The sequence below is a fragment of the Schistocerca piceifrons genome, chromosome 3 (assembly GCF_021461385.2).
Source record: "Schistocerca piceifrons isolate TAMUIC-IGC-003096 chromosome 3, iqSchPice1.1, whole genome shotgun sequence".
Taxonomy (NCBI): domain Eukaryota; kingdom Metazoa; phylum Arthropoda; class Insecta; order Orthoptera; family Acrididae; genus Schistocerca; species Schistocerca piceifrons.
The window spans coordinates 720,249,098-720,265,268 of record NC_060140.1 but is presented as its reverse complement, the minus strand read 5'-3'; the positions used below and the strand labels follow the sequence as shown (position 1 = coordinate 720,265,268).

At 38.3% G+C, this 16,171-nt stretch overlaps 1 protein-coding gene across 10 annotated transcripts in view; it reads left to right on the top strand.

Annotated features, from left to right (window-relative positions):
• The window catches only part of LOC124789871 (liprin-beta-1), a 303,083-nt gene that overhangs the window by 238,601 nt on the left and 48,311 nt on the right, over window positions 1-16,171 (top strand). For all 10 annotated transcript variants that reach the window (XR_007016181.1, XR_007016179.1, XR_007016180.1 and 7 more), the window contains 4 exons: window positions 1,003-1,143; window positions 6,477-6,639; window positions 12,758-13,030; window positions 14,776-14,944. Coding sequence is in view for 2 of the 10 variants with exons in the window: in XM_047257386.1 (XP_047113342.1) it covers window positions 1,003-1,143; window positions 6,477-6,639; window positions 12,758-13,030; window positions 14,776-14,944 (746 nt within the window). In the remaining 8 variants the exon portion in view is untranslated. The remainder of the gene's footprint in view (window positions 1-1,002; window positions 1,144-6,476; window positions 6,640-12,757; window positions 13,031-14,775; window positions 14,945-16,171) is intronic.

The window sequence follows — 16,171 nt, the reverse complement described above, 5'->3', positions numbered from 1 at the left end:
TCCGTAGAAACTCTGAAACACCTGCATGATATTGGGAAGGAGGATTAAAACTGTTTTCTGCTGCTGTACTGTTCATATTATGAGACCCTACATGCAGTGACAAATGTAACAAAAAATGTCTGACAAGTATATAGATAGTGAAAAGTTTTACTGCACACCTGGTGTAAGCTCATATCACTTATCTGCTCGTGGTGATCACTGTATCTAAATAATTGAGAGTAGGATGTGCATTATAACATAGTAATTAACTATTCATTGCAGAGTTGGGACAGTCTCACATGATACAGCCAGATATACAGTGTTTACATGCTCATTGTGATAGCCTTTTTATATTCACTAGGTTTTGTTAATAGTGGGATAAATAGAATGTCACTGAATTGATTTCCATTACCAAATTTAACAGTACTTCCAATATTTCTGTTTTGTTGGTAAATGGGACTAATGAATTTTACTTAACTGCTTTGTGATGTGACTTATTGTTAGAACTTGTAACAAACTTGACTCATCCTTTTCTGTACTTGCATACAATGTGACACCAGTGATATTATGTCTCAAACTGTCACCTCCACTACTAACACAATATAGTTCCACTGTATGCAGGGTATGTTTTGATGTTCCATTTGCACAAGTTCTTGTCTTTTCCTACCACTTTCCAATTGCTATGCTCCACTATTGTTCTCCAACTACACCCTGAACAACACTGTACTTGCATGCTGTCAGTACAGAAAGGCAACACACATTCTGCCTGCACCCACCTAGAAGTTTCTGTGTAAATACATTAAAAAACATTTTTCCTTGGATAGTGCAATAAAAATTCAAACTCAAAGTTGGAATAAGTGAAACCATAATATTTTTAACATGTTCAGGGCAAAGAAGTGGAGTGAGGACCAACATTTTCCATTACAAATCAGTCAGTAACAAAAGTAACACAAGCTGACATCAGCTCTATTTTATTATTTGCGGTATATTCATGACAACTGCTTACTACTAAATATTTTACAGGATGAAACGTAGTGGATCAGGCAATCTAGAGGACCTTCCAATTCCATCTTTGATGACAGATGGAGAGTTTCGGAGGGGAGGTGTGCGTGCTACTGCTGGTCCACGGCTTGGCTGGAACTCACAGCCACCTCCTCCACCATTGTAAGTACCTGATTGTACTGCCGGATATACTTACTACAATGGTTTTCACTTTTGTGTTTCATGTATAAGCTTATGTTATTTTGCTTCTGTAATTAGGCAAGTTTAAAGGTAGTGTATACAAGTCTTTTTATTTTAGTTCATCAGGCAGATGCTAATAAAATAATTAAGTCTGATAACAGTATTTTATTATTATTCCTCTTTGTTTTTGGCTGTGGCTCTTAGTTTTTATGTAAGCCATATTTACACATGTGGTTAATCAAAACACTGCAATGTAACTGAAAATTTGTTCATTGTGTCAACAGGGAGTGGCTAATGTTGTATTATTCCCCTTGCACTATACAGCAACCTCTGCAACAGGTGCTTTGATGTATACATACTAAAAGGAGAACTCACTAAGCTTGATCCCACAGGACATGTCTGATATTTGTCTGAAAGACCTACACTGTAGTACCAAAACATTAAGACCACTGCCCACCATGAGACTGAATGCCACCTGGTGGCATTGCAGGTACGGTAAGGAAAGTATGTAAGTTGAGCAGACACGAATGGGGAATCATTCAAGCAACAACATGGGTTCAGATGAGTAATTCACTGACATAAATGACTTCTACTGAGAGCGAGCAATGGAAAATGCAGGATGGTATAACGATAATATTATGTAAAGGATAGGTTGCTATGTGCTATATAGAGGGGATGTTGAGTCGCAGACAGGCCCAACTAAAAGACTGCTAAACATATGAGCTTTTAGCCAAAAGGCCTTCTTCTAAAGTAGACCACCATACATATTCACACGAGCATAATTCACACACAAGACCAGTGTCTCTGGTAACTGAAGCCGAATTGCAAACAGCTGCACATAATGGGAGAAGCAATCTGGGTGGAGCGAGGACGGCGAGGGATAGCAGGGTAGGGGTAGGAGATGGTAAAGTGCTGCTTGTGGGAGCATACAGGCTGTTGTATTCTTGTCGCCACTGTAGTGTCCTCATTGCCACTGCAGAATCTTGTACCATAGAAATCGAGGGAGAGGATGTTGTTTGGTGGCCGGTACTGTCTTCCTACAACACAACTGCACACATATATTAACAGGGTTCTGTATTTACATAAACAGGAAGCTACTTAATTTCAAGAGCCCATGTATTGTGGTACAAGCTCTTCACTAATATTCCATGTTAACCTCACTGCTACTGAAATACAAGTTCCGCTATGCGATGAATGACAGATGCTGAACTAGAATGCGAGTTAGTGTGCCAGTGGGTGAGCTAGTGACTGAGACTGAGGACCTCCAGTCAGCAGTGGTGATCTAAATACTTGCAGTCGAGAGGGTGTTGGCAGCTTGTATGTCTTAGGCCTCTCTCCTGATAGACGCGCTTGATCCACATCTACTACCAATCTTCTTGCTACGTCATTGCTGACCGAAGTGTTTGCGACAGCTTATGCCAGCACGCAGGCATTTGGTGGGGACAGGATAGGGCAGCTAGGTGAAGTCATGAGGTTAGGTGAGGTGGGGAAGGGGTGAGTGGAAAAGGAGGAAATAAAGAAGGGGAAAAAAGACTGAGTGCATTGGTGGATTTATAGTGTTGTGCAGTGCTGGAGTGGGAGCAGGGAAGAGAGGGTAGTTGGATGAAGGACAGTGTCAACCAAAATTTGAGACCAGGAGGGCCATGGGAATGTTGGATGTATTGTAGGGAAAATCCGCACCTGTGCTGTTCAGAAAAGCTAGTGTTTATAGGAAGGATCCAGATAATGCAGGCTGTGACGCAGTCATTACAGTGAAGAACATAGCATTGGGAAAACATAGCGTTGGGCAGCATGCTCAGCAACTTGGTGATCTCGTGGCATCAATTTGTTGGTCGCCACTCATGTGGGCTGACAGCCTGTTTATTGTCATGCCCCTGTAGAACACAGTACAGTGGTTGTAGCTTAGTTTGTAAATCACATGAATGCTTTCACAGATAGCCCTATCTTCAATGCTTGTGACCAGACTAGACTAGATGATTTAGAGGGCAAGTCTTGCATCTAAGTTTTTGAATATGACCCTTGAGGCAAGAGGTTGGGAGCAGGGGCGGATTGGTGATGGACGAGGATATTGGATAGATTTGGTGGGCAGTGGAATTTCGGAATACCTTTTCTTCATGGTCCTTAGGTGAAATGTACATTGGCGACAGTAGGATTGTTTTGCAGTCAGCTTTAAAACCCGTGTCTCTAAATTTTATGAGTAGTGTTCCTCAAAAACTTCACCTTCCCTCCAGGGATTCCCATTTGAGTTCCATAAGTATCTCCTTAATACTTGCATATTGATCAAACCTACTGGTTACAACTCTACCAGTCTGCATGTGAATTGCTTCAGTATTTGTTTTAATCTGACCTGTTTGGGATTCCATCAGTACTCAAGAGTACTAGTTTATATACAGTCTCAATCCACACTTCCCTAAAACTCTCCCAACAAACTGAAGTTGACCCTTCATCTTCCCCACTACAGTCTTTACATGCTCATTCCATTTTATGTCACTTTGCACCATTACACCTAGATATTTAATCGACCTGATTGTGTCTAGTAGCACACTACTCATCTGCGTTAACTTACATTTTTCAACTTACCAAACGAGAAAGGGTTGGTATGTTGATAGACACAATAAAAAACACAAACACACACACAAATATTCAAGCTTTCGCAACCCCTGGTTGCTTCATCAGGAAAGAGGAAAGGAGAGGGAAAGACGAAAGGATGTGGGTTTTAAGGGAGAGGGTAAGGAGTCATTCCAATCCGGGAGCGGAAAGACTTACTTTAGGGGGGAAAAATGGACAGGTATACACTTGCGTGCGCGCGAGAAGAGGGGAAGCTGAGTTTCACACCAGTGATGCTTTCTAAAACATGCTGATTTGTGGACAAAAGCTTTCCATCTGAAGGAACTTTATTATATTTGTTCAAGAATTCTGCAGCATACTGATGTTAAGGAGATTGGTCTGTAATTTTTGGGGGTCAGTTCTCTTACCAGTCTTATATTCAAATGTCACCTGTGCTTTTTTTCCAGTCGCTTGGGACTTTGCATTGGTCAGGAAATTCATGATAAATGCAAGCTAAATATGGTGCCAGTGCTGTAGAGTACTGTTTGTAAAACCAAATTGGATTCCACCCGGACCTGGCAACTTACCTATTATTTACTCTTGCAGTTACTTCTCTATACAGGGATGCCTTTTACTACACCCTCCATACATGAGTGTGTGCTGTGGTCAAATGAAGGTATGTTTGCACTATCATCTTGTTTGAATGATTTCTTAAGTGCAAAATCTGGTCCCTGCTCGTCGTGTAAGTTAGCAGCACTGCCCTTCCGTACTGCTGCTCATTGATACAGCTATGACGCCATCTGCTGCTTCGATGTCCTCTTGTTGTTATTGTAACTGTGTAGCATCATCTTCTTTCTTGTAAGTCTCTCTGGTGACTTGAAATGGGTTCCGTTCAATTATCTGCATATACCAATGCACTAAGTTTTCATTATCATTCAGTATATGGTCTTTCACAAAATTTCTCTCAACCACGGTTTCTATGTACTATGGCTTTTTAACTGTTTTCCTGGCACAGATACACCATGTGCAGCGGAGTAGTTCATTTTTGTCCTTTTACCTGCACCTATCTGTGAACTCATTGCAGCAGATAGCCGTAGGAAAGTCAAGCAGAAACCTTCTGTACTGCAACTCGCACCAGGCTGCATACAATGTAACTATTCTAAAAATCGGGAAAAGGTCTTAATTTTGAATGAAAGGTGGAAATACTGGCAGAACTTCGGTATATTATGAAGTTTAGAATTACAGGTTCACTGCCAAGCCCGTGCTAATCCTAACAGAGTCATGCACAAACCCTTTCATTCACATTAGCAAATTTATGCTAATGTATTTCCCGAAATCTGAACAACTACTAAACACAGATTGTTCTTAAATGAAAATGCTCACCACACTATTAAGTTTATCAGTGTGTAATGCATTCAGGTTTTTGCTCAGTATGCCATGCAGAATTACTGTCTTTTCTCATATACAATATACAAAAAAATCCATACTTTCTAAAAAAAAAAAAAAACACTGGAATAAATATGGCTTCACTTTATTCACTTTAAAGCACTTTTGAGGCATGTAACACAACTAAAACTGGCAAATCATAACTTACTTCGGAGCTCATACTATACATGACCATACCATTGAAATGCTGGGCTCCAACTGCCTAGACTGCTGTAAGCATTCTTTATCTCCAAGAGAAAAGATGTGCGAAGAATACTCTGTTCTGATTGGTGAGTTTTCTTTAAGGCCAATAGAGAACCAGTATTCTCCCACGTTAGTCCGCGCTTTTCGTGAATAACCAATCAACAAATAACAAACTTTCGAACTGTAATTTTTCCCAAAATAAATATTTAATATTCTGATATTTTGTTTATACTTTATGTTATTAACTATTTTCATTTACACTCAAATAGCTTTCTTTTTACCATAAACTTACTTAACATATAATGATACAAAATTCCCTATCGTCTGCATTCACACTGTCTTAAAACTTGTTCACACTACAACGTTCATTAGTAGAACAATGATCTACATATGTACTTTAGACCACATTCACGCATCATTCACACTAGTAAAAGCATATACAAAACTGTACAAACATAAATAAGAAAAGCCTTCAAGAAATAAACAGAACAATTCACAAAAACGTTCTCTTGACCTGTTTCTTGAATGTCTCTGTCTGCTACTGTACTCTGGTGGATGTAAATTAGAACTACATACTCAACTGAACCCGCTTCAGACCATGCACCCATGAGTCATTCTACCGATACACAGGCTCTAGACAGGAGCAATATAAGGCACCACGCCTCACAAGCACCATTCCATGGACACATGCTACTGGAGTTAGTATTGTGATATGATGGACATTTAGCTGGACTTCATTGTATAACATTTTTCCAGCAGTTCTGAAAGAGTTATTGTACTAGAGGGACAAATTCTTAAATAATTTAACAATAAATAAAACAATGGAAATGGAGTTCTGTAAATAAGCACTTTTACAGAAAAATAGTAATCAGAAATGCAACTGAACAGGCTGACAGAATCCAGAACATTCACAGGTGTAGCTTTATTTTGAATATTACTGGTAAGAGTAAGTTTTTACTTTTGTGTATACTAATGCTTTCTCCTAGATCTCTGTCACTTGGATTTTTCTGTATAACAGGCCGTCTTCATTTTCATGTAGTTCTAGATGCATTAAGCTTGTGTGTCACAGAGGGACATAATGTTTTAAGCTGATGCCAGTCCTGTGTTTGATAAAGTGTAACTGTGGTTTTATTTTACAGACCTGATGGACCTTTTGCTCAATGGGATAGTGACTCCGTTGCCCGCTGGTTGACAGAAATGGGCTTAGAATGCTACGCTATTGAGGCAAAGCGGTGGGTCAAGAGTGGTGCACAACTGTTGGCTGCATCACAGCAAGAGATTGAAAAGGAGCTTGGAATAAAGGTTAGGGTTTTCACAAATTTTTGTGATTAGAATGTGGGTACCATAGTAGCAGAAGTTCTGGACAGGAATATGAATGAATGAAGTTGAATTTTGCCATTGAGATATTTTATGAAGATTAAATAGAAAATTTAGAGACTTTATTTTAGAATTTATCAACATCTTGATTTAAATGGACTGCACAAATTCTTATTAATGATTACTCAATTTTCTACTTAATTGACTGGGAAAGGGAGAGTGGATACAGTTATAAGCCACATGCTTTAAAAATAGAAGACTGAAAAGTTCGGTAACAGAGACGATTGAAAATCTTTGTTGTTTATTTTCAGAAAGACATCACAAGCAAACATTCAATGCAAGCAGTTAACTTCATTAGTTATTTTGAATCCTACTTACTTTTGGTACCCTAACATAGTTTAATGTAACTACTAAGTTTTGAAGCAGAATTAATGCATTGTTTAGAAACATCGTCTAGATTTCTAGCTAGTTCGGTAAAACAGAGCAGAATGATTTGTGCATGTGTAGTTCCACCCTAAGTTTATGAAGTTCTTATTTACCAAGTGAGAATCAGTAGTAGCAGAGAATTTATTTTTGGTTGTGTCATATATTTTCCAGTTATTTATTAGTATACACTAGTGCTACCAGTGCATCTGTTAAAAAGGATAAATATATAAAACATGTATTCGTGGTAGATTTCAAGATAAGAAACCAAAGAATGATACTGAAAAAAAAAGAAAAAAAAGAAAAAGTATCTTGCTTTCTATCCTTCAAGCCTACAAAAGAAAACAACCATGCAAGCTAAGACATTGCTGACATATATTAAGAAATAAATAAGCACCTACAGAAAATGGCACATATGCGCTGAACTAATCAGCTTCAAGTGATTTTTGAAGTCTGAGTGATTTTTCAAATTTTATGTGCAGTTGTGTACAAACTTTGAGTGTTGCCGCAAGCAAACTTTGGGAGCAGTTGCAAACTCCTGCAGCTGAGTGGTCAGTGCGCCTAATTGCCATGTGGAGGACCTGTCTTCGATTTGCGGTATTGCCTGGAATTTTTCCGTGGTTAGAGAACTGGAATTGGGTGCACTCAGCCTCATGATGCCAATTAAGGAGCCACCTCACCGATTAGTGGATCGGTGAAGTGACTCCTTAATTGGCATCAATTTGCTCCAGCTCGCACAAAGTGATAGTGGCTGGGAGTGATTTGCCAATCCCCTACACCCCTCTTTACTGCATCTAGACCACCATTGTGGATGTCGATGGATTCTGTCGATGGAGTTTACTCTCTGGATGGAGTTTAGGTTTACAGTTGCATACTTTGGGAGCAGATGCAAGCACTGAGAGTGGATCGGGTGCCAGGAGTGGGTGGTAGCCAGCTTGGATACTGCTGAAGTGTGTAGGATCCCCAATAGGTCAGATCAAAGGAAGACACCAAAGCAGTTCAGAAACATGCTGCTAGACCTGTTACCTGTATGTTTGATCATCAAGCAAGTATTACGGAAATGCTTTGTCAACTTAAATGGGAATTCTTGGAGGAAAGAGATTCTTTTCATGAAGCACTACTGAGAAAATTTATAGAAAAGGCATTTGTAACTGTTACTGCAAAGGCAGCATAAGAGAAAATAGGGTTTGTATGGAGACATATAGACAGTTGTTTTCTCTTGCTGTGTTTGTGAGTGGAATAGGTATGGAATTGAGTAGCAGTGGTACAAGGTGCCCTCTGCTATACATTGTATGCTGGCTTGTGGAGTATGTGTGTACATGTAAATGTAGAATTGCCAGCTTCAGCAGGAATTGCCAACTTATATGAAATCAGGATATAGATAAATATCCAGGTGCATGAGGCATTCTTATGCACAGTAAGTAATGCGAAAAAACCCACTATTAGTTAAAGTTGGAAGTCTCATGATCTGTTACAAAAGTCAGTTTTGGGCCACCCATGAAATAATTTGTGCTATTTTACTGGGGCATAAAAAAGGTAGAGAGAAACCAACAGAAATTTTGGAAGTAGCGTGTACTGTAACATGCAAAATAGTTTTCGTGCAGCAGTGCTTGTTTAAGAAAATAGAACCATGCAATCTAGTGCAAATTACTGTTTTAACATCACCATACTACTTGGTGAGTTGTGGAAACTGAGTATTAGAGGAACTATCTGTGAACTGATAAAATTGTGTATCCACAACAGGAAACAGTTGGTGCTTCTTAAAACACATAGTGTGTCGTTCAGATGTGAAATTAATAATATCAGAATAATTTTAACTGAAAATCACAAAATAATTTTAACTGTAAATCCTTTTTACTCTCCATACGAGTTATGTCTTCCTCCAAAATAAATAGGCAGTGAATGTATTTAAAGCTAATTGTAATAGGTAATTTGCAAGCAGCCTGTTGATGATAAAAAATTGTAACAGCTGCAAAATGTGTTAAACTGTTAAAATTTGTTATTAAGCCCAAAACTGTCATTCATAAATTGTAAACCAATATTTTTACATGACTTATTCAGAAGAGTAATCTTTACAATGCCCTAAAATTATGTTATTCCAGAATTTGCAATGATTATTCAGTATTGATAAACTGTATTTTTATTGTAATATTATTATTATATTTTTATGATGCCACATTTTAATTAAGCCCCTCCTCATCCCCCATCATCATTTCTTACCACATTAGTGACTGCACATACCACCTGTTTTGACAATTATTTGAAGTTAAATGCACCACATGATATTGTCTAGCAGTACAGGTTAAGTAATTTTTGAGAACTTAAATTTAAAATTACGTGGAAAATGAACCAATTTCATTTTCATCTGAACCTTTTTTTCAAACTATTTTATTCTGTTATAGTTTTCATAATCATTTTTTAAAAGTGGACGGGAAAATGCATAGCAAAATTTTATTGGCTACCAGTATATTGGTGCGAGCTGTACTGAAGCAATGTGGAGTAGCAGTAGATGTCATTGGCTGGTGTGCCACAGGTTGCCATTCCAAGTCTGAAGGTTCTTGAAATGTCTTGTTTTGTAATGTTTGTATATTGTTGTTGTATTTCAAGTCTGCATAAATTGCAACACTCTCTGTCCAACAGGCAGTTCTGTTCAGTTTGTACTTTGGTGTCCTTGATGACATACTTTCAGTGCTAAATGTCGTATTTCATTGACGACACTGCTTTCGGATTTAGACTTGATTGTAGTTACGATGCGACAGTATTAATTTTTATACATCTTTCAATGTAATATTCTGTTTTGTATAAAGCAAAAGCATGCATTAACATAACAAGGGTTAGCAGGAGCCAAATGGAAGTTAATACTTATCCAGTGTAGCCAGTAAAAGTCAGTCTGCATTGGGAGATAGGAGGTCATGGTATTAGAGTACACAATGTCGGTTCTTCAGAACACAGTGTGTCTAGGAATTAAGAACTCCTTGGTTTTTAAATTGCTCACCACCATCATAGCAGTAACAGAATGAAGAGAGTATTACATTTTACATGAAGAATTAACCATGAGTAAGTTTAATGAGACATAGCTATTGCATTTGTTAATTACTTGCTAAGAAAGTGTATGTCTGGACTATTTTGTAAGGAATCCAGATGATTCTGTGTGTCTTGTTACTGGTATGAAACTTTCTTCCATCCCTAAATAACAGAAATGAAACAGTGGTCAAAGCTGTGACTGGAAACAGGTCATCATGCACGAAATAGTCAATTCACTTCATCTGTGGGAATGATATATCTGCAACACACAAACAGTCATTTTTAGCATGTTGACAGGGCAGTGAAAGTTCTCATGTAACAATAGGAAGTTCTGATGATGTTTTGACTTTGAAATGTACATGGCCTAGTAAAAATTCCATAAAGACAGCAGGTAAGTTTTATTATTAGTTTGCCAGTGATGAATTACCTTTCGTACAAACAAGTGATGATGAATGAGCCTAGTTATGGTAGCTTTCTCGAAAGTGATTGCAAAAAGTTTTGACCGCACACAAAAAAGATGTAAAATTTGCCGTTTTCAAAGAAACTGTAATGACACAGGTAAAACTGTAAGCTGAAGCATAACAAGAAGGAAGCACCATAGCCAAACCACTGTTGTGTTGGCTCAGTTAGTACTTGTTTAATGATTATATGTTCAAGAAAATTTAAGAACTCCATTGAATTAAGTGCGAAGAATGTGAAACCAGCAGAAACCAGAAACATTAGACAAGAATGGCGTGTTTCTTGCATTGAGGGTACATATTTAAAGAGGGATACACTCATATTTGGGTGAGTGGAGGGGGAGAGATGACTGCACATGCCTGCAAGAAGAATATTGAAAGCACACGAGTTTGCATGACAGTAACATTTGTAGAAAAAAATTATTTAAAAACGTTGTTGTAAATGAATGCTATAAAACACAACCATTGCACAAGAGAAATCCAAGGAACACTTAATTCCTTTAACTGGAACTTAGTAAGAAAAACACTTTTCTGGATACTGGCAAAGTCTTATGACATAACAAAAAGATAATGCAAATACAAGAAATTCGTAATACAGTGGAGAAATACAGTGAGAAAAACATTTATTTGATTTTTTAATAAAACTTTCTTGAACATGTGATCACATAGTCATGTTCTTTCAAAGGACCAGTGCCAATTTCAGATTTTGACCAGTGCCAATTTCAGATTTTATTAAGATAGAGTAACTTCATATTAGCAATAGAGCCTTTTAACAAAATGAATGATCTCTATCTTGATTAGATGGCACAAGTGGGAATTCAAGGACTGATATCTTTTATTGATGTTAATTTTTATTTGAATTCCTACTGACAGGACCAACATACAAACTTGAATGCACGACAGTCTGACTAGGAGTAATGACTTCATAACAGGACCAACATATGGCCCTAGCAGCATGATACAGTTCAACAATGTCTACATCATTGTCTGCAGAGCTTACGGCTGCCAGGGGAGATAAAATAACCAACAATTGTATTTCAGAGACTCAGAGCAGTTGTCTGTCTGCCTGCCTTATACTCAGTGTGCATGTGCTGCTTATACTAGAGTAGATAAAACCCTATTCATTGTGGAGTCAGCAACATGGAGGTGGGGCTATGAATGAGTGGTGGGATGTGCTTTTCACAGGTGAATCCTATTACAGGTTACAGAATTATTCTTGCTCTAAATTCATCTCAGTGGAAACGCCTTGGAAAGGGATTAGTATCGTGGTAGTGTGGCCCTGGTGTGGAATTACATGAGGGTTGATGAGTGTTTGCAGCTTCACACTTTTGTTAGTCATCAGATAAATACTGTTAATGACCATAGGAAAAGATATTATGTACTGCAACTACATGCTTATTTTTTCAGATGTGGAGTCCATTCACATTTCCTTCTCATGGACAGTAATTTCTATCTACTTTGAGCTACTCTAGACAATGAATTTCGCACAAGTGAAAGAAATTATCAAATACAAGCAGTCAGTGAGGTCACTAATTAAGAATCCTACAGAATGTGTTCAGGATTCACTGGAGAGAGAAATTGCAAACAGGTAGCTGCCAACAAGGATTCACCCGGTCCTTCACTGATTGGCTGTTGATAGAGTTCGTGAACCACATATTAGAGGGTACATTTGCCAATTATTATGTACCATAGGTCCTATCAGAGGTGCTATGCCATTGCCTTCCTCTGACCTTTAAACTGTTTTACCTAGCCTGTGAAATCTATTTGACATTTGTGAGATTTTGTGAAGGTCCTTTCGTGATGAACACTAAAGCTAAGGAAAGTACTTGGTTGTTCAAAAGTTCCTGGTATTGTAACATTAATTTCATTTAAATTTTTGTAGAAGTATGAAGTACATTTTCTTCAGACAATGACTTTCCTAGTATCAAGAGAGAGAGAGAGAGAGAGAGAGAGAGAGAGAGAGAGAGAGAGAGAGTGCACATTTAACTGCACTTGGAAGAAATAAATGAAATGAAAGTAGAAGTAAAACTAATATTGGAGAAACATTAATTTTTGTCCATTGTTATTGAGAGATCATGAACATTTGACATTAATATGGAACAGACTATATACATATCACTGCATTGAAAGAGATTTAGGTCTCCTGTCAAATGCTTATTGTATTAGAGACACCACAAATATTACTGTTTATGTTACAGAACCCACTGCACCGAAAAAAGCTGCTGTTGGCACTGGCTTCAGTATCTGAGAGCCCTGCTGCTCGTGCTGATCCCCTGCTGGCAGCAGCTGGGCACCTAGACTCTGCATGGGTTTTGCGGTGGCTGGATGATGCTGGTTTGCCTCAGCACAAAGAGGTATTCTTAGCAGCAAGGGTGGATGGCCGCGTGCTTCACCGGCTTGCTGAGCAAGATCTTGCTTTGCTGCATGTTACTTCTAGCCTTCATGTTGCTAGTTTACGGAGAGGAATTCAGGTGAGTTGAAATGCCTTAGAAAAGAATGTACTGTTGTCATAATGAAGTACTAGGTACTCATAATTGTTCTGATTCCTTCCAGCGAACCACTAAGTACTTTTAGTTAATGTAAAATACAGGAAAAGATTCTGTTGCATAAAATGAATGAACATTTCACTACTTGGGCTCTGATAACCTACAATGAACACATGCAAATTTGTGTAGCACTATAACCTGAAGCTATAATTGGAATGTCTTGAAACACTGGTATTTATTAATTTTTTACTATAGCATCAGAATCGATGCATTAGACCCAAGATGTCAGTTGAATCTGGACTTCTGTTATGTCAAAGTGTAGTCTTTTGGTCAAGTTTACCTTGTAATATCCCAAAATTACTTTGTGGACCCTATTTTACTGGATAAAATCCACAGATGTTTTGATGCTGGTCAGAGATTGATCAAGGTTTCAGTAGCATTGAATGTATCAAAGATTGTCATTTCAAGGTTTTTGCAACAGTGTGGAACCCAGTAAATGTTCTCTGTAGCAAATATTTGTTTGATTAAATGCAATCACTTTATGACAGGACCGATGTGTAGACCTAATGACAGTTTGACAAAGAGTAATAACTTCACAGCAAGACCAGCTTATGGCTACAAAATTATTGTGCACAGAGATTACAGCTGGCAGAGAAACTACAGATAGCCAACAGATGCAGGTCAGGGACTCAGAGCATTTGTGCGTCTGCTTATATTCAGTGCCTGTGTCATGCCTATAGTAGTGCAGAGACAACTCTTTCTTCATAATGGAATCAGCAGCACTGAGAAGGGGTCATGAATGAATGGTGGGATATACTTTTAACAGATGAATCCTACTTCAGTTTACAGAATTATTCTCGCTGTAAATTCATGACTGGAAACATCTTGGAAAGAGACCAATATGATTGTAGTATGGCCCTGGTGTGGAATTAAGTCATGCTTGATGAGCGTTGCAGCTTCACACCTTTGTTAGTGGTCACATAAATACTGTTAGTGGCCATAGGAAGAAGTATTACGTACTGCAGCTACATGTATATTTTTTCAGATGTGCAGTTGGTTCAGATTTCTTTTTCGTGGACAATAATGTCCATCTACTCTGAGCTAATCTAGTCAACGAATTTCGTACATGTTAAAGAAAGCATCAAATATAAGGAATAGTCAGCAAGGTCACTAGTTAAGAATCCTACAGCATGTATCCAGGATACACTGGAGAGGGAAGTTGCGAATGGTCAGCTGTTAAACAAGGATTCATCCTGTCCTCCACTGATCAACAGTTCATAGTGTTCTTGAGCCACATCTTAGAGGGCACATTTGCCAATCATTATGTACTATAGGTCCTATCAGAGATGTTATGCCATTGTCTTCCTCCGTCCTTTAAACCGTTTTACCCAGCCTATGATATGGGGACCTACAATTTAAGATGAACTCTGAACCATGGTGTAGCTTGGCATTTTTCACATTAAGAAACATTGCCAGAGGTGAAAGATGAGAGATAACAATCCTAGATATTGTTAGTAGTTTTCACTCTTTCCTCCATTGTACAAACCTTCATCCTATAATACAGTTGCTGTTATTTTACTTTTTAACCTACTAATCCACTTTCCTTAATATTTTGAATTTTTAATTGTCCAATGCATCCATCAGTTATTTGTTACTGTTCCTAGGATGTAACACTCTTTGAAACATTAAATTATCCGTTATTAATTTTGTAATAATGTTGTTGTTTTCAGGTTCTAAGAGATCATAACTTTGAGCCTGATTGCCTCAAAAGAAGATCATTGCCAGATGAAAGCAGTCAACCAACACCACAAGAAGTTGCTCTATGGACAAATCATCGTGTCATGGAGTGGTTACGTGCTGTTGATTTGGCTGAATATGCCCCTAACTTACGTGGTTCAGGTACTGTAGATACAGAGAATCTAAGCAGAGTTTCATTAATGGAGAATTCCATTTGTAAGAGACCATTTTGCAGTAACTTTAATATTGTTTATTTCTTTCTTGCCCTAAAAAATTTCTAGTTTCTATTTTATTAGTTGCTTTAGAGTTAAGAAGGAAGACAGCTCCTCTAAATAGCTAAAGTTCGTACTTCCATAGTAGGTACGCCTTGAATGTCTTATTGTATACCACATGGGGAGAGATTACAGTGTTCATTTGTTATAAATTTCCATCAGTTCCAGAAAGCTGGCTTCATACTGAGAGGGATCATAACAGGACAGTGCTGAGATGTTTCAGTGACCTGCTGACATGTTTCAGTGTCCAAGGTCATAGCTGATGTTCCTTTGTCGTAACTGGAAAAACACCAACTCTGATAGTGACTATGAATGAGTGATTAATTTCCTCCCTTTTCAAAATTGAAAAGACGTTGGCAAAAAACGCCCAGATTCTTCAGTCTCACAGAATAGAGGTTCATCTTCCAGTTTCCTTTTAAATTACGTTGTCAGAAGTCGAAGCTGCTAATAAGGTAAAGATGTCATTGATGTAAAGGTTAGTTTGAATACTGTAGTGCTGTATTATCATAGGAGTAAGGAGGGCACTCACCAAAAAGCAAAAGTTTTGAGTCATTGAGAGACTCACACAAAAAGGAAAGAAAACTTCTTAGCTTTCAGAATGATTCCTTTCTCAAGTTGGAGTACGCACACGCACACTTGTGCCTCTACCTAGTGCCAGCTGGATGCACAATGCCAGGATTGCAGCTCAGCAGTTGGAAGAGGGTGGAGTGGAGGTTGTATGGGATGCAGTGGGTTGAGGGAGGGAGAGAGGTAGCAGGTAAGTCAAGGGTTTGGGAGTGGGTAGCTAGCGGGTCAGAGGGAGGCAGCCAATTTACTGGCTAGGAATAAGGGAGGCAGTGTCGCTGATGCATAGACTAGGGATGTGACTCAGGGCATCTGCCAGTACTCCCTCCCACATTCCTAACCAGTAAACTGGCTGCCTCCTTTTGAGCTGCTAGTGACCCCTCTTCATGCCTCAGAAAAACAAACACTCAAACGTGAAACTTTGGGGCCAATCATGTGTTATATTCCTATTGTATCACATTTCTTATATGTGTGAGGCTGCGTAGAAATTGGCTTATCTTTCCTTTTTAATTTTATTTAATAAGTTATTTATATATTTGTGTTTTGCAGAACC